Source organism: Tachypleus tridentatus, chromosome 1, assembly GCF_004210375.1.
Source record: "Tachypleus tridentatus isolate NWPU-2018 chromosome 1, ASM421037v1, whole genome shotgun sequence".
NCBI classification, from domain to species: domain Eukaryota; kingdom Metazoa; phylum Arthropoda; class Merostomata; order Xiphosura; family Limulidae; genus Tachypleus; species Tachypleus tridentatus.
In genome coordinates this window covers 101,724,274-101,747,776 of record NC_134825.1, presented here as the reverse complement: position 1 = coordinate 101,747,776, position 23,503 = coordinate 101,724,274, and the positions used below count along the sequence as shown (strand labels likewise).

The following is a 23,503-nucleotide window of genomic DNA, read 5'->3' as shown; positions in this document are numbered from 1 at the left end:
ACAAAAGAAGCGTACCAGGACTGTTTCAACAAGTGGAAACATCGTTGGGATAAGTGTGTGCGTTGGGGAGGAGAGTACTTTGAAGGGATCCCAGACCTGTAACTTCTAAATAAAGTACATTTTGTTTTATGACGTCTGTCCGCGTATTTTTTTAACAGACCTCGTACATATAGTATATATAAAAAAGTTAAAATCGTATGTACGGAATAAATCTACAGACGACAAATAAAACTTGTCACAGCCAAAACTCGTTGCTCTGAGATCTACACCAACAAATCGTCATACACGTGATCGCGAGAAGCAACCCTTTATTTATATTCTAGGTACAATTTGTTAACTAGATTTAAAGGATAAATTTTCGTTTTCATAACTCAACTTTGAACGTCTTTTGACTTATCCCAACGTTATCTCTCACTTATCAATTTTATTTTTCTGTCATTTTCCTTCTCTTTTGCTTACGTCATTTCATTACAACAATTTATTCAAGAATATTGTTACACTTCCAAGCAATGTAAAGAAAGACAACAATAGAATGGAACCACAATATTACTTAACATTTGTACACAGTAACTATGGAGACCAGACGTTAAAATAAAAGCAGAACTTTGAGAAGAAAGAACAAAATTTTAGAGCAAAATATTGCTCACCTTGCATTCTAAGGGTACTTCGACCACTACAATTTGTAGGTATAAAGTTCTGTATAAATATTTTACTTGTACATTCACATAAGGTCATTCTATAAAAATGAATTAAGTTCTTGAAATGAGAAACAAAGTCAGACAACTAGTAAGTAACATTCACTTTACCCTGCAACCTGTGCGAGGCTTAGCAATTAGTATCAGAAAACACTGGGATGTTTTCGATAGCGTCGTACTGATAAATTTAGAAAAATGGACCATTTTCTAAGATAAAAACATTCTTTTTTACGGTAATTAATGCAGGGGAAAACTGTTCTGATTGTCCTTAGACAAACATTATTTTTGAGCTATTAAGTATGGGACCGATTATTTAAAAATTAACAGTTTTTTTTTTTTTTTCTTTTCCTCAAAACTTGTTTGTTTTGGAATTTCGCACAAAGCTACTCCAGGGCTATCTGTGCTAGCCGTCCCTAATTTAGCAGTGTAAGACTAGAGGGAAGGCAGCTAGTCATCACCACCCACCGCCAACTCTTGGGCTACTCCTTTACCAACGACATTATACACCCCCACGGCTGGGAGGGCAAGCATGTTTAGCGCGACGCGGGCACGAACCCGCGACCCTCGGATTACGAGTCACACGCCTTACGCGCTTGGCCATGCCAGACCTCCCTCAAACTTCCATTTATAAATTACATCAATAAAGATACAATCAAACGTTCAGATTTAGGCCAAGTGAAAGTCAGGTTCTTGTTACAAGGAGAGTTATTTGATAGACAAAGGTTTGTCGTACGTATCGTAGTTATTTTTATAATTGTTTGAACTTAGAATACCAAACTGGGAATTTTTATAGATTTTTGTTTGTGCTGCTATTTAATAGATAGTGACACAATGTATTTATTATTTCGGTCACATATATACAGATATACACGCCATGTCGTTTATCTTTATATAACAGTTATGTAAGAAAATATAACGTAATTAATTCTTTATATTGGATTTACCAAAAATATGCGTCATTAACAATACATAACAATACAGCATTATATAATGCTGCAATTGTTAATACATGACCTATACTATATTGTTGTATTGTTAAATAACTTTGCTTTTACTTCGGGATTTTAGTAAATTTTGGATAATTATATCAATATAACCCACAACAGCAACTTAATATACTGTGATGGTTTACCCGGTGACGTCTCATCATCAGTCAAATTTCTATGACACTTTTCTTTATAAGTTCTGTTAGGTATCTTTCGAATGTTTCCTCGCGTTGGATGATAATGAATTAATAGGCATTGATAAGGATTTTACATGTGGCAGAGTTGTCAAGAATAACCATAATTTGATCAAGTTGTTATTTTAGTTAAAATTAATAACAATGGCATTGTTGGACGATGTAACATAAATATTTTTTATTTAATGACAGTTCGTTTGAAAGATTTCTTCAGGGCGTAAATGGTAAGGACGACTATTAGACATAAATTCATAAAAAGTAGAAAATGTAGAGTTCTTTATTTTCGTCACGAAAAAAATTACTGAGTTGATAAAGAGATATTTTGTCTTTCATAAGTAGGTCCTTTAGGTATCTGTTTTGTGATTTGAAAGTGTAAACTAAATTAAAAACAGAGTTTAAGTGGTGGAAGAGAGAAATGAAGACCGAGAACTGATTTACACTGATTATTTATGTTATAATTACTTAGGTGAACAATTTGGATGAAACTGGTGATGGCCCGGCATGGCCAAGCGTGTTAAGGCGTGCGACTCGTAATCTGAGGGTCGCGGGTTCGCATCTCCGTCGCGCCAAACATGCTCGCCCTTTCAGCCGTGGTGGCGTTATAATGTTACGGTCAATCCCACTATTCGTTGGTAAAAGAGTAGCCCAAGAGTTGGCTGTGGGTGGTGATGACTAGCTGCTTTCTTTCCCTCTAGTCTTACACTGCTAAATTAGGAACGGCTAGCACAGATAGCCCTCGAGTAGTATTGTGCGAAATTCAAAAACAAAAGAAACTGGTAATGAATGCTGATAGTCAATCAATCCAGCCTAAGAAAAAGTAGAAAAATCGAATTTAGACCTCAGAACTGCTCTCGCGGGAAGACTAATTTTAACTTGGGACACTCAGCTGTGCGACAAAGCATCGAAAATGCATTGCTTGTGCTTACTAGACACTGTTTAACAGATCATAGCCGAAAGATGCTTGATCGATTTTCATAGGTGTCCGAGACACACGCTTATAAAACTATAGTCGTAATATTTGTCATTGTTTTTTGTTATGTAACTTTATAACATTACATTCAAAGTAAAACTTACTTTGCGTGTAACATTTTTGCATGTTTGTTTTGTTTTTGGAATTTCGCGCAAAGCTACACGAGGGCTATCTGCGCTAACCGTCCCTAATCTTGCAGTGTAAAACTAGAGGCAAGAAAACTAGTCATTACCACCCATCACCAGTTCTTGGGCTGCCCTTTTTCCAACGAATAGTAGGATTAACCGTACATTATGACGTCCCCACGGTTGAAAGGGCGAGCATGTTTGGTGTGACGGGGATTCGATCCCGTGGCCCTCAGATGACGAGTCGAACGCTGTAATCCATCTGGCCTTGCCGGGCCATCAAACAAATGAAAACAACGTGTACTACTCGATGCTCATCTTCCTTTACTGAATCATTAAATGTTAGCAAAAATACTTATGATGTATACTGAGAGTTTGCGAAATTTTATAGAGATACACAAGTCCTATCGATACAGTTCTCTCGGATTCTTCACGGTAACTACTCGTATGTTGCTCTTTAATCGACACTCTTAATATTTAGTGGTTGAACTAATTAAATACAGAAACAGCACGGAAATTTATTCAGCTATTGTTGAAATGAAACATGGTTATTTTACTGTCAAAACAAGAGAAATCTGCTATCTGCAGCGCCGTGTATGAAAGCGTCTCAAAGCACAAGAAGGTCATATCTCCATTTTTGGTGACCTATAGCTAGGAGAAAGGCCAAATGTACACCCTGAAATGCCCTCTCGGGCAGTACTTAATTTTGATTTGGAGCTTTCAACTGTGGGACTAGTTACTAGGGATGCATTGCTTTAGCGTATTTTTGCTCATAGCCGAAAGGAACTTGATCGATGTTCCCAGGTGTCCTGGACACACGCTTCCAAAACTATATTTATAATATTTGTATGTCTGTTTTGTCATTGTTAGTTTGTTGTGGTAGTTAATAGCGTGACATTCAAAGTAACTTTTACATTGCATGTAACATTTTTTATCACAGAAATGACGACAGCATGTGTACTCAATGCTCGTATTCCTTTATTGAATAAGTACTTTAACTATAACTCCCTCATCAGACTCATTGTCAAATGTATCATTCTGCTATCACTACATTAACTATCACTCATTCTTCAGACTCAGTGTCGACTGTATCATTCTGCTATCAGTTCTTTAACTATCACTCCTTCATCAGTCTGAGTGTCATATGTATCATTCTACTGTCACTACTTTAAGTACCACTCCTAGATCAGACTTCGTGTGAAATGTATCATTCTGATATCACGACTTTAACTATAACTCCTTTATCAGGCTCAGTGTCAAATGTATCATCCTTCTATCATTACTTTAAATATCACTCCTTCATCAGACTCAGTGTCAAATGTATCATTCTGCTATCACTACATTAACTACACTATGTAACAAAATTTTTCTTTTTTTTGTTCCTGGACAGAAAATGTTATTTCCCAATTGCTTTTGCCTAAAGTAAATGGAAAAGACCTATTTTTCTTTGCAAACCTTGCTTTTGTGACCCGGGCAATGAAATTTTCAAAATTACCCATCCTCCAGAACACTTCAGGTAGATTCAGTACTGAGTAGCTGAAAGAGAATTTTCTCGAACTTACAAGAATTTTCAAGAACCTTTTAGAAATGTTTAGAACTTTGCATAGTAATATATATACTACGGCACACCACTCACCACATCAGTTTAGTTCTAGCTGCCTAAGTGAATAAGTAGACCTATCTGATTTTATCAGAGATGGCATAAATTTTTTCTCTATAATGCATTTGCTTCATACATTTTTTCAGCCTCAACCAGCCGGTGGAAAATTCTTAAAACTTGTCTTGGAAATCAAAGTGTGTTAAAATCCCTCTCTGATACCAGATAGGAAGCACATACTATGGCAACAAAAGCAATTTTGAAGTATTTAAGATTTTGGAAGCTTTACAATGTCTAGTTGAAGACAAAAGGGAGACACTGGAGGAGAAGCAGACAATATTACAAATAAGATGCAAGAGCTATAATTTATTTTTATGTTAATCATGTGGAATGAGATTTTGCAAAAGTTTCGTAAAGCAAGTCAAGTTCTGCAAAATGAGGATGTGAACTTAAAAACGTGCAGATCTGTATGGGTCATTAGCTGACCAACTACGCATTTTAAAGGATGACTTTGAAAGATTGAAGCAGTTGCAAAGGAAATAGTACCAGATGTTGATTACAATGCAGCTCAAACTCGCAAACGTGTCAGAAATATGGTACTCAATGACGGAGATGCAGAAGAAATAAATCTGAATGCCAGAGATACGTTTCATGTCACCACCTTCTACACAATAGTTGGAAAACTAGAAACTCAGATGAGAAGAAGAGGAGAGGTGTACAAAGAAATAACAAACAGATTTTCTTTCCTAAGTGATGTGTCAAATGATGTCACTTCATCTGCTGAAACTAAAAGGTACTCTCAGTGTTTCCAAAAGCTAATTGATGCTTACCCAGAGGACCTGGACACTAATCTCTCTGCCGAGCTTCAGCAGTATCTTATGTGAGCCATAAGTTCAGTGCAACAAAACCTAAAAAACCAGATTCAGTCGTGCTGAACTGTGTAAAATAATTTCAGAAGGCAAAATTCATTGTGCGTATGCAATTGTAGACATTGAATTGTGTGTATATTTATAACATTAATGGTCACAAATTGTACAGCTGAGCGTTCATTTTCTCAGCTAAAGCATATTAAATATCACTACAGAACAACTATGCGACCAGACAGGCTGGATGCCTTGCCTCTGCTAATTATAGAAGCAGATTTGTTATGCCAAATCAATTTTGAGGACTTGATCAAAAACTTTGCAATTAAAAAAATCTAAAAGAAAACTTTTTTAAAATTTTAATAAATATTAAGGTATAAGTAAAGAAGTTGCTTACAGGGTTTTAAGTTCAAAGTGAGAAATTGTTAACATCAAAGTGATAATTTTGAATAAAGGGGTTTTGAGTAAGTTTTTCAGTTTTGTTAACACCAGAGTGAGAATTGTTAACTCAGAGTAAAAACAAATATACAGTAAAAATAATTCTTTGTAATTGTCATTAATCAAAGAAGTGATTTCCCTCATCATTTCTAAATAAAAGGCCTCAGTCATTGCTTGATTTTGATCCATGCCAAATCTGTTAAATAAATAAAATACTTCTTTCTACTGTAAAATTGTTTGTTGTTTATGTGGGTAGCAACATGAAGAGATTCTGTCCGACATTGAAATGTTGATTCTTGGTCTTCTGGTTATTTGGTTTGTTTGGAATTTCGCGCAAAGCTACTCGAGGGCCATCTGCGCTAGCCGTCCCTAATTTAGCAGTGTAAGACTAGAGGGAAGGCAGCTAGTCGTCACCACCCATCGCCAACTCTTGGGCTACTCTTTTACCAACGAATAGTGGGATTGACCGTCACATTGGCATGCTCCGTGTAGGTAACAGCATCACGGATTACGTTCTTCAAGAAACCATTCAAAACACCTCGGATTTCTTCGTAGTTGAGATCAGAGATGCGCTTCTCGCCGCCTATGTGAGCTAATCGTCCGATGAATGGCTTTATTATCCCATAGATATTGTTTTGAAACCTTATGATTACGTTTCGCTCCACTTTTACCTTTAACATTTCCTCTAGGTAAAGGTGACATTCCGTTAGCCGACGGCCAATTACTTCGAAGGGCCGATATTGTTTTTTGTTTACATTTGTGACAGAGGCCTGGCATGGCCTACCGCGTTAAGGCGTGCGCTTCATAATCTGAGTCGCGCCAAAACATGCTCGCCCTCCTAGCCGTGGGGGCGTTATAATGTGACAGTCAATCCCACTATTCGTTGGTAAAAGAGTAGCCCAAGAGTTGGCGGTGGGTGGTGATGACTAGCTGCCTTCCCTCTAGTCCTACACTGCTAAATTAGGGACGGCTAGCACAGATAGCCCTCGAGTAGCTTTGTGCGAAATTCCAAAACAAACAAACAAACAAACAATTTGTGACAGTTTATGACAAAAACACTCAGGATATAACCTAAAGGTTGCAATTTTTCATGAACGATTGGAGAATATTTATCATAATTTCCTCGATGTTAGTTTCTTGTATACATGTATACTAGCTGCAGAGCGTGCATATTTATACATTAGGACTGAATTTTGGAATCTAGTTCTTCTGAAAGAATGGACATTCAAGATTCAGATTTTGTAGTGCTGCGACAATTAATGTTATATTTCCTACTCATTAAATATGTTGAATGTTAGGGGATGTGGTCCTCCAAACCTCCTTTAAGATGTAAAACATGGTAAAAAGTGATAAAAAACAAGTACATATGACCAGTAATAGAATATGTAGCACCAATTTAGATAAATATAGCACTAAAGCAAATTAAAACTAAATTACAAACATTACAGAACGTATTACTTACAACAGGACACAGAGTAGCTTGATCAACATTCTCCACATTTATGCACAAATACACAAACATAGAAGCATTAACCGATACACTCTTACCTACTTCACTAAATTATTTCGCGAAAAACGGGCAAAAGAATGAACTACTGGGTGAACTTGACCATTTTCGCATACATGATGAAAATAGTCCTAAGTACCTCTCTCCGATTAACATTTATATAAGAAATAAAAATAAATTAAAGCCACCTAATACTAAACATAGATATAATGAATCATTTTAATTCACTATGATAACATTTAAAAGGTTTTTATGTGTGAATGTTCTTACCAAAATTTCGAATTATTAAAAAATGTCAAAAATACAATAGGAACTGTTCGTGTAAGTGAGGTAAAGTGAAAATATATTTAACGCAGTAATATCAATATAATTACATACATGGACATGGCCTTGAAAGGGGTAAGAGTGAAAGCATGAACTAGCTAAACTCTGGTCCTCTTGTGATAATTAAATAAGTCTTGAACAGAAATTAATCAAGTACTGGAGGGAGGAAGAGGTATTTTGAACCTGACCCTTCTACGTCTAGAAGACCAAAATGTCGATACCTGGAACACACACAAAACGCTTCTACTTTTGTGAACGCAAGACTTAGATATATAAAAATATATATTTTCAGAATTTATGTTGTAATGAATTAGAATTTCAAACACCAACCAGTTGAGACAATTTAAATGACTAGAACTGACGATGCATTTAAAAGTTAGTTATAACTTTTAACATATCGCATAATTGAAAATAGCAATTATATTTACTGTATATTATTTACTTATGTTTAAAGCATAGCTTCTCTTTAACTAAACTCATACTAATACATTCTCTTGTTTCAACAGATGGCACTATAACACATAACACAGCAGAGACCATATATATGTAAAAACGGCTTGTTTGGGTTGGGAAAATTTTTTACGTAGAGGAGTGAACAGCAGAGATCAGTTCCAAGAATCAAGGCAAAGTTCAACGTGGTCATAACGTTACGAAAAAAAAATTAACATTAATTAATGACCTCACAACTTATATTAGAAAAGGGATATAAAGATTATAATTCCAAGGAACCATGTAACGTGTGTTATAATCATAGTAAGATTGCTTGTGTAATGTCGTCGTATAATTACATTTGTTTGAGAGTTAAATGTTTTTGTAAGATTCAGATAAGACTTTATGTTTTTCTTGTTGAAAATACGTACAGTTTTTCGTGTTAACATTTACGTTAGATATAAACAATGTTCATATGTGTATATATACAACCTCCATAATCCTGAAATTAATTTTTTTCCCTTTTAACATAAAATGTTCAAACTCTACATAAGTGTTGTATCACATTAACTGTAATAGAGTTTGAACTTATGTTTACACACAGACACAGTTGCAAAGACATAGTATTATTTTAATAATATTTATAGGACAGTTTTAACCTAAAGCAGTGAAATTGTAGATATTTTCATATGAGCCACATAACGTAAATAAATGATTCACAGTAGAACAAATCCAGAGAAAATTAAGAAAACTATATCATTACAAAAACTAAGAAAAATAACAAAAATCATCATTATAATTACTGTGTTTTCTGTAAAACATTCAATTTGAAGTACAAAACATTAGATCGGTGAGGCAATTAGTAAGTATAGTTTTTGGCATAAAGAACTCACAATATACAATACTTTTTATTTGACATAATATTAAACGAACATACATCATGCGCCAGTCGATTGGTTTTGACATATGGATTTTAAAGTCAGTTCAATTTAACTGTCTACTGAGAGTTGGTGGAGTCATTTCTGGAAAGAGTGTCGTAACGGATAATGCATTTCTGTATTTCTGCAGAACAGTAAATTTAAACAGGAATAAATTATAGTTTTTAATTTGGGTAGTACTAAAGTGTTACACGTATACACATTATACATAATTAATTTTGTTTAAGGGTACAATTTTATTCATTTGTACAAGTCTCACTATTGTGTTTACTATTATTCTCTTATTCTGTAATCGTTTATGCTTAATACTGGACATTTTGGAACCAAATTTTGATGTTCTTATTTTGTGATTCGATTACTTTAAAAATCGATTAGTGCATAATTATCGTATATCGAATTTAATGTACAGTGGTTATCATCATAAAATATGATTTACAACAAAATATTTTACGTTCACTAAACATTAAGCATTAAATTTAGCCTGTCTAGATGACAAACTATTGCTATTAATTTTTAACCTTAACACTCAGGGCCTGGCATGGCCAAGCGCGTAAGGCGTGCGACTCGTAATCCGAGGGTCGCGAGTTCGCACCCGCGTCGCGCTAAACATGCTCGCCCTCCCAGCCGTGGGGGTGTATAATGTGACGGTCAATCCCACTATTCGTTGGTAAAAGAGTAGCCCAAGAGTTGGCTGTGGGTGGTGATGACTAGCTGCCTTCCCTCTAGTCTTACACTGCTAAATTAGGGACGGCTAGCACAGATAGCCCTCGAGTAGCTTTGTGCGAAATTCCAAAACAAACAAACAATTAACACTCAGATGAAACGAGTTTGTTGACTCTTACATTTTGCACAATAATGCAATGATACAAAACGCTAAATGTATATCCATAGCATTTTCTTTCTCAAGGTTTGATGGTTCTGAAAGGGACCTTTAATTATAAATTAAGTGATTAAGCAAAATCATTAACTTCAGATTGGGAATATCTGTCGTTTTATTTCTCATCTTCTGGGCGAATCTTAATTAAAAAAAAAAAAAACAGAGGCTGGGGTACCCGTATCCTGGACGGTTTGGTTTGCTTTGAATTTCGCGCAAAGCTAGTCGAGAGCTATCTACACCAGCCGTCCCTAATTTAGCAGTGTAAGACTATAGGGAAGGCAACTAGTCATTACCACCCACCGCCAACTCTTGGGCTATACTTTTACCAACGAATAGTGGGATTGACCATAACATTATAACATCCCCACGGCTCAGAGGGCGAGCAGATTTAGTGTGACGGGAATTCGAACCCGCGACCCTCATATTACGAGTCGAGTGCCTTAACCACCTGGCCGTGCTGGGCCTTTCATTTTCTGTCTTTTCTAACTTGACTATAACACATTTCTTGAGTTTTACTTTACTTTGCTGTTTTTAATGCGAAAATTCGTTTAAATTCCAATTAAATTTAATCTCTCTGTATAGTTTCATTTTTATTTTAAGATTATTGAAGACGATTTATTTGTCCTTTCTGTTTCTTTAGTATCTCCATTTAAGGTTTTCTTTCCTTGAAACAGTACAAGACTTTTGTTACTTCATTGCAATCATCATTGAAAGTCTTCAATGTATGATTGTGTCATCTGTGTAGATGAGTAAGGTATTTCAGTGTAGCTTATAGAAACATTCCATTAGGCCTTTGAATGTGGCCATCACATTTCCTAACCTAATTTCACAAACCAACCGTTTTCTGTAGTAAAAAAGGTCTGTTTACTACTTTCGTGACCTGTACTTGCCAGTGTCCACTCTTCAGATCCAATATGAAAATAAAAACATTTTGACCCAGATAAATCACTTTAGCAATGGGTAGGCAACTTTGTGTATGAAGTCATTCATCTTCCAACAGTCACACAAGTACAATAGGAGATGCAGAGTTGTTCTTTCACAACATAAACACATTTTGCAGCTTCGTATCACCTTGTAAATAGATATATTGGTGTCGAATCTGTAGTATTATTCTTATGCGATTTTGTTAGTGCAACCTAATTCAAGGAATCTTTTGGAAAAGGCATTTTTATATGTTATGAGTTGTAAGCCCTCCATGCTTCTGGTGAATATTTGGCACCCAACTTCCTATATTTTGTCTCTAGTCACTACTTCAGATGTTCTTTGATATAGAAAGTATTATTATACAGCTTCACAACATGCAGCTTCTGTCCATAATTGATTCTGCACTTGTGACTTGATGTGTTCTTTTCCTTAATGATGCCATGTTGTCAGGCCCAAGAGAGTTCTTTCAATTAATAATCTAGCAGGATAAGTGAACTGTTTATTTTCTACCAAACCCCAGTCACTAAATGCAAAACTGTTAACAATTAGTCTTGGTATAAGTACATTACTTTATTATTGGTAGAACAACTACCCCTATTTTTTGTTGTAATTGTCGTTTATTGAACAGAGATGTCTTAAACTGATTAAAGTAAGTTTAACCTTGCATCTATGTTTTTCTATGAAACATATTCCTAATATTCACTCTTCCTTGAAGTCTGTTATCCAGACATTATGATAATTTCTAACTTTCCTAAATTTCGTATGTACCTGCTGTTTGCATCAATGTATCCTTTTCTTTTATTCTTTGAGGGAATTTTCCACCTTTTATTACCAGGTTTAGTTGATCAATGGTACCTGTAGAACAGTTGTTGATCAAAATATTGCAAAGCTTCCCATCATTGATTGCACTGACTTGTGGACTGGTTTATTTAAATAAATAATTCCTTGTCTCATATTGAGTAACTAAGTTCTGTCCATTAAATCTAGTTAATTTGCATTTTTTTTATGGATAGTCAGCTCTTTTTGTGGGATCTGGAACTCATCCTCAGTGTATAATCTTTTTGGTTTGTCTATTAATATAAGTCTTGGATTTAATGTACATGTTTTTCACACTTATGATAATTCCCTTTTTTTATATAATCCTTTGGAAGCAATTATATTTCTTATAGAGCCTTTTCTAAAGTTTCTATCTATAGATCATTTATGTTGCAGTTGATACACATACTGTCCTGTTTAATTAATCATTTCAGTTATTTTAGGCTTTCATTGGATAGAATTAAATTTTTCCATAATATTTGATCTGACAATCCTAATATTTATAGATTTTGCTCATAACTATTTATTTGCAACTTTAATTGGTTTACATTCCATGGACAACTTATAGCCTTCTTTAAAGGAGCAAACTTACCCTGTTTTATTTATATTTATATAGGCTAAAACCACTATGATATCTATAATCTGGTTTCACATAGATCATCTAGCTATGATAACTAGGTGAGCCTCTCCACAATTTCAATAGGTTTAGCAAGAGCTCGGGTTTCTTCCTTACTCTGTTTCTTAATTTTGTTTTAGGATCTTCCTTCTGGTATAATACTCCAAATCTGTTTGATAAAATGCCCAATAATGTCTCTTAGTTTTTATAATTCTCACTTGAAATTACTCAATGTTGATAAATATGATTATTTAAAATGAGCAGGAAGCTGAATAGTTTGTTGTTCACTGTTTTATCCATTTACTTTGTAAGTTATTTTGAATAGTACCTGATATACCACACTCAGTACATTTCAATTATTATCTCTTGTCTTCTTAGTTAGGCAGTTTCAATCTGACCTACTACATTATGCAACTGAATGTGTAGTGATAAAGTTCAAGTAGTCTAGGAAAGTTCTGAAGTTTTAGGTAGCACAGTAGTAGTGGTAACAAGTGTAGATCAGAGAAACAGGGAATAGGAAAAACTAAAGATGTTTTGAGGATAGAATTGAGCAGCTGCAGGCACTGTTGGATCCTTTCACACATCAGTTTATTTACCTGACATTTTTATCAGAGCATTAATATCCTTTTTTACTTCACTGACCTTGTTAATGTAATCTTTCTGTACATTTATAGTGACTTCTATGTTATTTTCTTTATGTAATACACTCATTTAAATGTTGAACTTTATTTTTGTTAAAGTTCTTTACTTCTACAACATTCATGTTAAAATCATTCTGTATGTTTCCTACTCTCTTCTCTATCTTATCTTCAATGAAGTATACACTTCTTTGTGTCTCATGCTTTGTTCTGTAATTTCTGTTAAATTTATCTTTTTTTTTATATTATTTCCATCATCTTTATCAAATTTATGATCTTATTTACCTTACATCATCTTGAAGTATAATCTTGACTTTTTAAATTTTTATCAAATAATCTATTTTTACACTAACATTGTAACAACCTCTATTATTGTGTAAAAAAGTAATACAAAGTCCAGTTCAGTGAATGAAAAGGAAAGTGTTTTATTTCTTCTTCCTAAAGTTCTATAAGTTCACTGAGCAATAAGCCTGACTTCACAAACACTGCTACTTACTTTCCAGCTAATTTATCTTTATGTTTAATATTTTGTTAAAAGTTAAACCAAACATCTATAAAACTTGGGTAAAAACCAGTTAAAACACTCACTAACTTGGAAATCAATTCCACAAAATCATGTCTTATAATGCTAAAATCAGTTTCCAAACTCTCAAAAAATACCAGACTTAACATTTCATAGTGAACAACAAGCTATTCATCTTGCTGATCATTTAAAAGGACTATTTAAAAAAAACATTAACATCTTTCCAAGTAAGTATCAGCTATGATGTATTAATGGCTACCTTATCAAACGAACAAGGGGTATTACATCAGAAGAAATTGTCTTATGACAGTAAAGATGAATTGAAAGGATTAATTACACATCTAGTTAGACAAAATTCAATAAATAAACCATCAAACAAGTATATAAAATGTTAATTAAATTGATATATTGCCAGAAACTGTATATTAAGGCCTATGGAAGGAAAAACTACTCCTATATGATGTTAGAAAAAAAGAAATTGTTATAAATGTGGAAAACATGTCTATTAAAGCCTGCAATAAACAAATGGCAATAAATCAAGGATACAATACCTTAAGTATGAGTCTCAGAGCCCAACCATATCAAAGGAATTACAAAGAACTAACTAGTCATTATAAAACAGAAATTAGTTGGACCTAAAGGTCGAATGTCACTTAAGAATAGTCAGTCTGCCTTAATTGAGGTTCATTAAATAGAGAAGCCAGTCTGCTGGTTCCATGACTTCAGTTGTGTGACCCATTCTGACAATGAAAGGTGAAAAATTGTCTTCAGAGATGAAGAAAGATATTGATGCAAAGAAATGGACAGAAAGTTCAAACAAAAGGAAAGTTGGAAATCACTAAAAGTGTAGGAAGTTTCTCTGTACCTCATGATGTGTGAATAACTGATATCGAGGAGGGATACGTAATAGGAATAGACTTCATTAAAAACACAGTTGTGACATTAGACATGCTTCAAACAGGTTCATAGTTTATGATCAGGGAAACCCTGTGGTCTACTTACAGTTAAAACAGTAGAGATATAAAATTTCATATAAAAAAAGACAGGAAGTAATGGGATTCATCATCATATTATAATGCTCCATGACAGAAAAAAGTTATGTTCAGCAACAGGCTTCAACTCCTCAAACCACAGATTGTGAGTCAAGTGCCCTAATCCCCAAGTTATTTTAGGCCACAAGAGAAAGACTTAATTACTAATTCTGTATTAGAATAACTATTGAAGATGCAAACTATTAAATACAGATGCCAGTGTTTTGAGTGGGAGCAGTATTATCAAAAGTACAACATGGTAAAAACATATCATCACCTACTATAGCAAGACAATTCTGCAGAAAGCAGGTATAATATTACTCTGAACAAGATAATAACTATTATTCAAGGTTTGAGTCATTTTTGTTGTTACCTATATAGACAAAAGTACATACTTTAAAAAGATCATGCAGCAATAGCACTGTGTGCATAGTTTGATGTCAAAGTGCTCATGCTACTACCTTTAACAGAATGCCATACATGATATTATGTATTTGATGATAGAGTTATCAACTGTTCATAGTACTCCACATACAATATAAAAACTTTCAGGATGGGCAAAAATATTTTTATTCCTCAAATGAACAATACCTCTTCAAATTTTAAGTCACACTTACCTGTCAGTTCACAGGCTATCATGAGTACATATATTTGTAACACATCTTTTGTGTACAACAGGCCTGCAGTTATTAATAAATGTTTCCTATATTTAATGTTGATACATTCACCAAATATGGAATTATAGTTATAATACCTTCACCACTATGGGATTCATTCTATATGACTTACCCCCTGCACATCCATTTAGAGTGGCTGGTGGACTATTGCAATGTGGAAGTCAAAGTAGCAAGCTGGATCCATAAACTTCAAATGTGCATATTTAACATCATGCATCACCCTAAATGAAAGCATGGAAAGGCTTATGCATTATTCAAAATACCTTGTATAAGTAAAGAATGTAAGTTTTAAGGACAAGAAAGCACAAGACAGTAAAGATGTCCAATGTAAAATGCAACAGAGTAGATTTCAAGATAGTGACTTTGAATAACAAATTGGTCCAACAATCAATCAAAACATACTCAAGCAAAATATAAATCTGAAATCAATTATTCAGTGGTTCAAGAATAGTGATGAACAACACTCATAGCAAATTATCCTTTCATACAGCTCAAATGCAAATATGCACTGGAGACAGTTGGATTTATTATGCCTATGAAAGGGCTTGCTATCTGGAAAATGGAAAAATACACAATCTATAGTGACACTTTGCACTTTCACAGTCATTATGATCAGAAGCAATACATTATCACCATAACCTTACAACAATTCAATGCTTGGGCATTAAGAAAATATTGAAGACAAATAGAAAATGCTTCTTCAGGTTAAGTACTTGGATAGCTGTATATAATTGTTATAAATCATATGAATTATGTTGTGACCAAGAAAAGGTTCACCAAAAAGCAACATGTGCAGCTGCAACAATGTTATGTTAGAGCACCACTTAAGGAAGTTGATGTCAGTATGTTTCACCCTCTACTACAGTTTTACACTGGCAAACAAATGCATAATGATATGGATAAATTACTTTACTAAATGGTCAGAAGCATATTCTGTTCCTAAACAGAATCAAATAAGAAATTCCAGTAAGGAAGTTTGTCAATAGATTTATTTCAAAATTTTAACTGTCTACAGAACTTGATTCAGATCACCAACAGAATTAGCCTCTTTAGTGATGATGTGTCAAATCCTTGAAATACAAAAGCCAAGAACAACAGCTCTTCATCCACCTTGTGTATCATACAGAGATAGGTGAAGAAAATACAAATGCACCCTTATAGATTTGTTGCCTATATCTCTGGATGAACATCAGAAAACCTGGGATCAAGATCTTCTACTCATAAGTTGTTGAACAGCAGAATGAAGCTACAGCATATTGTTGAGAAAATGTCTAACTGGTTACCCTCAGATATACTTTGCCAGTGGTAAGTAACTGTTTTTGAGGTCACTTGCAGAGTGATACGAAGGATTAACCCACCAGTAACTACCCTTGACTGTCTACCTGAAGTGAACTTTCCAAGTGATAAGGCAGCAAATGGTTATAAAGTACAAGGCCTTGCATGGCCAAGTAGTTAGAACTTTCAACTCACAATTTCAGGGTCACTGGTTCAAATCCCCATCCTGTCAAACGTGCTCAACCTTTCAATCATGGGAGCATTATAATGTTACAGTCAATCCCACTATTCATTGGTAAAAAGTGTAGTCCAGGAGTTGGTGAATTACTAGCTGCCTTCTCTTTGGTCTCACACTGCTAAGTTAGGAATGGCTAGCACAGATAGCTCTTATAGTTTTGTGTGAAATTCAAAATAAACCAATATAAAGAACAAAAAATAATTCCAACTTTGTACAATAAGTCATAGAAAAGAAAGCCACAAAAAATATTTGGTGAATGGACAGTTTAGAAAATAGTTTGATTTGTTAAATATACTTTTTTTGTATTCTGTTTAACACATTTGATTAATGATTTATTGATCTTAATGCCTACTTATGATTAGTATTTTTTTTTGAAATTGTGAATAGTTACTACTAATTTTGTAAGTTTATAAGTTTAATATATTATTGTTTTATTCATATATTAGAAGGTTTCAAGAGACATCACAGACCAGGGATGACACATTATTGTTGGTTATATTTTTAAAATTTTAATTTGATATATTGTTTTTTACATCGTTCTGGCATGATGAAATGATGTCTTTGTATTTCCTTGGTATCTAGATTTAACATGAGGTTTCAAATTGTTTAAACAATTTTTCAACAATATGAAAACACTAGTTAGGTGAGAAGTCAAGCCAGTTTAATCATACAGTTAGCTAGTGTGACATATTTACTCTCATATTTATATATATGTGCTAAACATATATTTATAAACTTATATAACATATACTGTTAAGTCTGTATTGCAAAATTTCTGCCCATCCACTAAATTTGTAGAAGATTCTAGAGTGTAACAGTCAACAGCATGTGTGGTGTATGTAATCACTGGTGTATCATCTATATCGTTGTGCAAACTAAAATTTCTAGAAACTCTCCTCATACCTATAAATATAATCAATGTGATGAGCTAAGAGATAGTACATATTATAGTTATTACATATTTGTTACAGTTAGTATACTAGAAACCTCAGAAGCTACAACTGTGATTAATATAATGCTTATCAAATGAAAACTTCAGGTTTCTTGCAAGGAACATTTACAGATTTCAAACATTACAAATCACTTAACTTCAGCAGATTCACACCATATGAGAGTATTTTTACAAATCTTTACATAACTTCAATGGTGAAATAACTCGACATGTGGCCAATTAAGTAAACTGTACCTAGATCAACTCAAAATTAATTTGTTCATTGTGAACCCTTGACAACATGCCAAGGAAGATCCAGACCAGAGGGAAGACTCGATATTGTTTGCAAGTTTGTGAAAAACGTTTTTCATAGATCAGTTGTAATAACCATTATTGCAAACTGTGTTATTGTTTGCGTATTAAAATACATTTGTAATAAAAGCAAAAACTGTGTGTGTCAATGCCTTTGTCAAGTACCATAAATTGGATACATAATGACATTTATTTTCTAAAGTAACAGATTTCTTGTTTTACATTTAATATCTATGTTTGTTTCAGTTTGATGCATTTAGCATTTATTGTTGGATTTGTATTGCACAAGTCCTGCCTGTTCTCTAAATTTGTGGAAGATCCTTAAGAGCAAGAATCAACAATATTTGTTTTACAAAAACGGCAGTGTGCCTTTCAATATGGTTGATCATTTGAGAATCTCATCTTAAACTATATAAACTGACATGCCTAGAGACAGAACAGAATATTATTGGTCAGGTACAGTCAGTATACTTTAAGCCTTGGAAGCTATAATTGTGATTAACACTTATTAATTGGAAAACTTTAGGATTTGTCCAAGAACTTTTACAGATTTCGAACATTATATATTATATCAACTTCAGAAAGTTAACTTCAAAAGTTAGTTTTTCTATGAGAATATTATACATCTTCCTCAGTAAAAAAGTGAGCTTGTAAACCATGTTGGGCCAAAAAAAGTATAGAGCTAGCTAGCCTTCCTATCAAGTGAAGGATATCTGTGTATCAACATAAAACTATTCGTGCCTTGTGGAACTGAATGGTTGACAAAATATTTCGTTCCAGACCAGATAGAAGACTGAATATTGTTAGTGAGTTTATAAAATGTTTGTACATAAATAATTATTTGTAATAAGTGTTAGTAATAACCATTATTATAAATTGTATTATGTTTTGTGTGCATTAAAACATATTTGTGTTAAGAAAGAAAATTGTGCATACCAGTCATGTAGCAAATATCATACATTTGATATATATTGAAATTAAATTCACTTCTAAATTAAAATTAACATTCCTGGCTATTTGAAATTGAAATATATAATATAATATAGGAGACTCATCTGAGATAAAATTCATATTTTTATTCAATTTATATTTATCACTGCTAACAAGATTGGGTAATGTCTAAATAGCAAGGTTTTCTTGAATCACCCTCCCTTGAACAACCAGAAAAATATAACAAAATTAAATTGCTCAAAATTGACAAAATCTTAGAATTAGAAGTTAAAAAACTCAATGAGGAAAAAATGAACTAAAAACATATTGTTGGAATATTAGTTGATGATGATTTGTTGTTGAGGAAGTATTAAGGGAATACTCTGGTATCTCCACTAGCCAATTAGAGTTGAGTGATAAAAATAAGTTAGAAATCCAACTGAAACTCAAACAAATTAAGCTTGAAAAAGCCTGCATAGAAACTCATAAAGAGCAAGCCTGTAATGATGCAGAAAAAAGCAAGCTCATATCAAAGCAGAAAGAAAAGTAAACATCTCGAAGCCAAACAAGTCCATAATGAAGACCAGAAAGAACAAGTCTGTATTAAAGCAGAAAAAGAAATGATAATTAGACTTAACTCTGATTGATCAAGGCAAAATGACAACTTTGAACTCAAATGATATATTAAAACCCTACCATTTAATGAAAATGAAGTTGACAAGTACTTCCAACATTTTGAGAAGCTTGCTCAAACCGTGGAATAGCCCACTGAAAAATGGTCATTATTATTACAAAGTGTTTTGACTGTTAAAGAACAAGAAGCTTATGCTGCTCTCTCTCTAAAAGACTGCATAAATTATGATAAGGCTAAAGAAGATATCCTTAAAACATAATAGTTAGTACTAGAGGTTAATCACCTAGTTTTGAGGCTATTGTAAGCAAAATAGTCATTCTTATATGGAATTTGCTTACAAAAGAAAAAGAGGTTTATTTTATTCGATATTGTAATTCTATGCATATTGGAAACAGTTTTGACAAACCAAGACAATTATATCTAATTGAGGATTTTAAATGCTGTATAAGTGATGACAAAAATTTACTTGGATGAAAAGAAAGCTGAAACACTAGAGGAAGCAGCTGCTTTTTCCAATGATTACACTTTAACACATAAAAGCACTTTTTTTAAAAAAAGAAATTTCTGCCTGCTCAGGAAAAATCTGTACCTGTTCAATCCACTAAAATTGAGGATTTTTCTAACAAATTCAGCTCCTTTTGTTCGATATCTTGAGATGATCAGAATAAAATTTCATCAAAATCATTAAGGCCTGTCTGCCATTTTTGTAAAAAAATCTGATCATGTTATGTCTGACTGTTAGAGTGTGAAAAAGAAAAAAGGAAAGTCTCTTCTGAAGCAGTTGGATATTATCCAATCAACATATTTCCAAAGAATATAAAGACAAATTACATTTGGCTTGAACTGTTTATTTTTCTAGATTTTGTTGTGTTGCACTTAAAAGTTTTTTGTCTTTCTTATCTTTTGCATTGATCTTTGTTGTTACAGGAAGTTCAATCTATGATGATGTAATTATGGTGCAATGCACAGGTATTTTGTCACAGAATACTTGAAACAAGTCTAAGTTCACATGAAGCATATTCCCAATATAAATTTTTCTTCAGGGTATTTTATGCATACACATACATCATGTCTACTGGAACTTTATGGTTACTATCTGTTCACATCAATCTATATTCTTGCTTCATTCTGGAGGAAACTTCCCAGTTTTAATTACCAGATCAATTTTAGTAGTGGTAGCCTAGAAACAATGTCAGTTAACATCATACTATATTTCCCATCAATGAATCTGTTAACTTTATATATATATTTTTAAATTGTATAGTCCTTATATCAGTTTAGGTAAACTGAGTATTACCCATCCTCAAGATATCATATTCTTGGTTTATTATCAATGATTTATTCAAGATGTAGAATGTTCTTTGTATAAATTAGAATTTTAAATGCAAAAGTTTTAAGTAGAGTTCATACTTCTGATTCATTACATTTCAAAAGTTTTAAGTAGAGTTCATACTTCTGATTCATTACATTTCAAAAGTTTTAAGTAGAGTTCATACTATTCATTACATTTCAAAAGTTTTAAGTAGAGTTCATACTTCTGATTCATTACATTTCAAAAGTTTTAAGTAGAGTTCATACTTCTGATTCATTACATTTCAAAAGTTTTAAGTAGAGTTCATACTTCTGATTCATTACATTTCAAAAGTTTTAAGTAGAGTTCATACTTCTGATTCATTACATTTCAAAAGTTTTAAGTAGAGTTCATACTTCTGATTCATTACATTTCAAAAGTTTTAAGTAGAGTTCATACTTCTGATTCATTACATTTCAAAAGTTTTAAGTAGAGTTCATACTTCTGATTCATTACATTTCAAAAGTTTTAAGTAGAGTTCATACTTCTGATTCATTACATTTCTGAGCTTATTTTTCTATTTCCACACTCAGTACAACAAATAATTTTTAATTTTAATTTGCATCTAATCATCACAAGACTTACTGTAAATGCCTAACTATATAACCCTCAAATGGTATATACCATTTTCACATTTAAATTTCAAAAATGTAGTTTACTTTCAAACATGCATGTTGAGTTATTTTAACTTGAGAGTGAATTAGAAAAATGCTTACATCCTTTACTCAGTTTTATTCAAAGTATCAAAATTATTAACTAGTTGCATGGAAATAATACAAATATTCTTACAAATATGGTGAGAAGTTTTCTTCAGAGATATAATAAGCAGCAAAAATAATCCTGTGGCCTAATTATTGTGCAAGTAAATTTTTTAAAAGTAATGTTGCCATAAGTCAAAGTAAAACGAATAACAAAGTTAAAAGCATTAAATTATTATCCAAGCACTCAATATTACCATAAAGTAAACTATTATCCAACACTTAAAATTGCTCTATAGTAAATTGAAACCACATACAGAAAGTTAAGTGTATCAAATTATGAAGGAATATATTGTGAAACTATTTCAAATACATCTCAGTTTAAAGAATGATAATTATGCACAAGTTTGTGTACACACAGCAGTTTTACATAAATGTGTACAATAAAACCTTATTAAACATACTGCAGGATTAATCCTACCACCAAATTCTTCCAAGTTTATTTAGAGAAAAATATTTAAGTGTTCAAAGAAGAAACACATAAGAAACTTTGTTTGAATATTTTTTTAGACTATTATTGAAGGCAGAGGTTCCAATTTACAAAATGGTAATCATATCAAATGTGTTTACCTTATCACACAAAAGTTATTCATAGTGTTTATATGACATTGTAAGTCAGTTTCAGTCAACACAAACTTCACCATTTCTTTGTCAAAAAGGCATCTATACTTGCTGATCTTTACTATCAGTGGTTGATTGCAGGGAGAGAATGGATGATAAATGATTTCCAAAGGTTACTGGGCAGATGATGGTGTTGAAGATGATCTTCACTAATGTTGAGAAACTTGTGGTTTCTGACAAGGATCATCAGCAGAAGCAGAGTAGGTTAACCCAGTAGGAAGGTTTGGGAGAACTGAAGAGTTGTGGTCAAAAGATCCTGAGAAATGCTGGACTTTTAATGTTTTCTTTTCTGTACCACTAGATTCTTTGAAATTGAGCTGTTGTTTCATAAACATACAGTTTCTCAAAAGCTCAAAAGTATTCTGAAAATGTTGCAGACTTCCATGCATGGAATTTACAGCACTGCAAGTAACACAAGATATTATAAATATATACCAGGAGTGTTTTAGAAAATAGAATACAAATTATTTTATATTATACAAGCTGACATTAAAAAACATATATTGCAAATACTTAAAAGTTGTATGGAAATGCTGCAATACTTAAGTAAATGTGATTCATGTTATGTGCCACAACCAAGAAATATGCCCCAAAAATCTCAGTTATTGCTGATCCAGTTGAATATGGTAATATGGTAAACTTGTTTATTTTTAACATTACAGTAAAATGAACTGGAGCAATTTGTCCTGTGTATGTTTTGAAATAAGATTAACACAATCATAATTAGTTGATTGTCATATACACAGCATATAAAACAATGGTAAACACCCCAAACATGATAATTAAATAAAATAATAACAACAAAGCCACAGACTTCACAATTATGTTTAAGAAGCAAATAAGCAGTAACATGAAAATATAATGTTTATCAATTTTTCTGCCTAATTCTTTAGTAAACAACTCAACCTCACCACTCACAACTCCAATATTATTCAATCCAAAAGAGATTTATGTTTTTCTAAACGATTCTTACCAATTCTAAACAATTTATAAGGCTTTTCTTACAGATTTTATTTACCATTAAAGAATAGAATTTTATTCTCTTCTCAAAAGTCCTATCTGGAGTATAGTTGTTTGAAGATTTAAATGAATAGTTCAGGTTCGTTGAAAAAAATGGTTTTATACATTTTTTCTATCAAAAAAGAAAAAACAAAGAAACTTTCAAAACACAGCTTTTTACAAGTTTACTAGGATGTGAAAAACATGATAAATTATGAGAATTGTGATATAAAAAAATGAAACTTGAATATAACAAAATTAATGGTACATTAAATGAGTGAAAAAG

General features: G+C 32.8%; 1 protein-coding gene across 9 annotated transcripts in view; it reads right to left on the bottom strand.

Moving 5' to 3' along the window:
• Positions 1-18,980: 18,980 nt before the first annotated feature.
• LOC143257034 (BLOC-1-related complex subunit 8-like) overlaps positions 18,981-23,503 on the bottom strand; it is a 39,103-nt gene continuing 34,580 nt past the window's right edge. For 8 of the 9 annotated variants that reach the window (XM_076515187.1, XM_076515142.1, XM_076515133.1 and 5 more), the window contains one exon: positions 18,981-22,620. In XM_076515187.1, the coding sequence (XP_076371302.1) occupies positions 22,368-22,620 (253 nt within the window). In that variant the 3' untranslated portion in view covers positions 18,981-22,367. Of the gene's footprint in view, positions 22,621-23,236; positions 23,351-23,503 lie in introns of all 9 variants that reach the window. The other variant, XR_013031667.1, reaches the window with a different exon arrangement.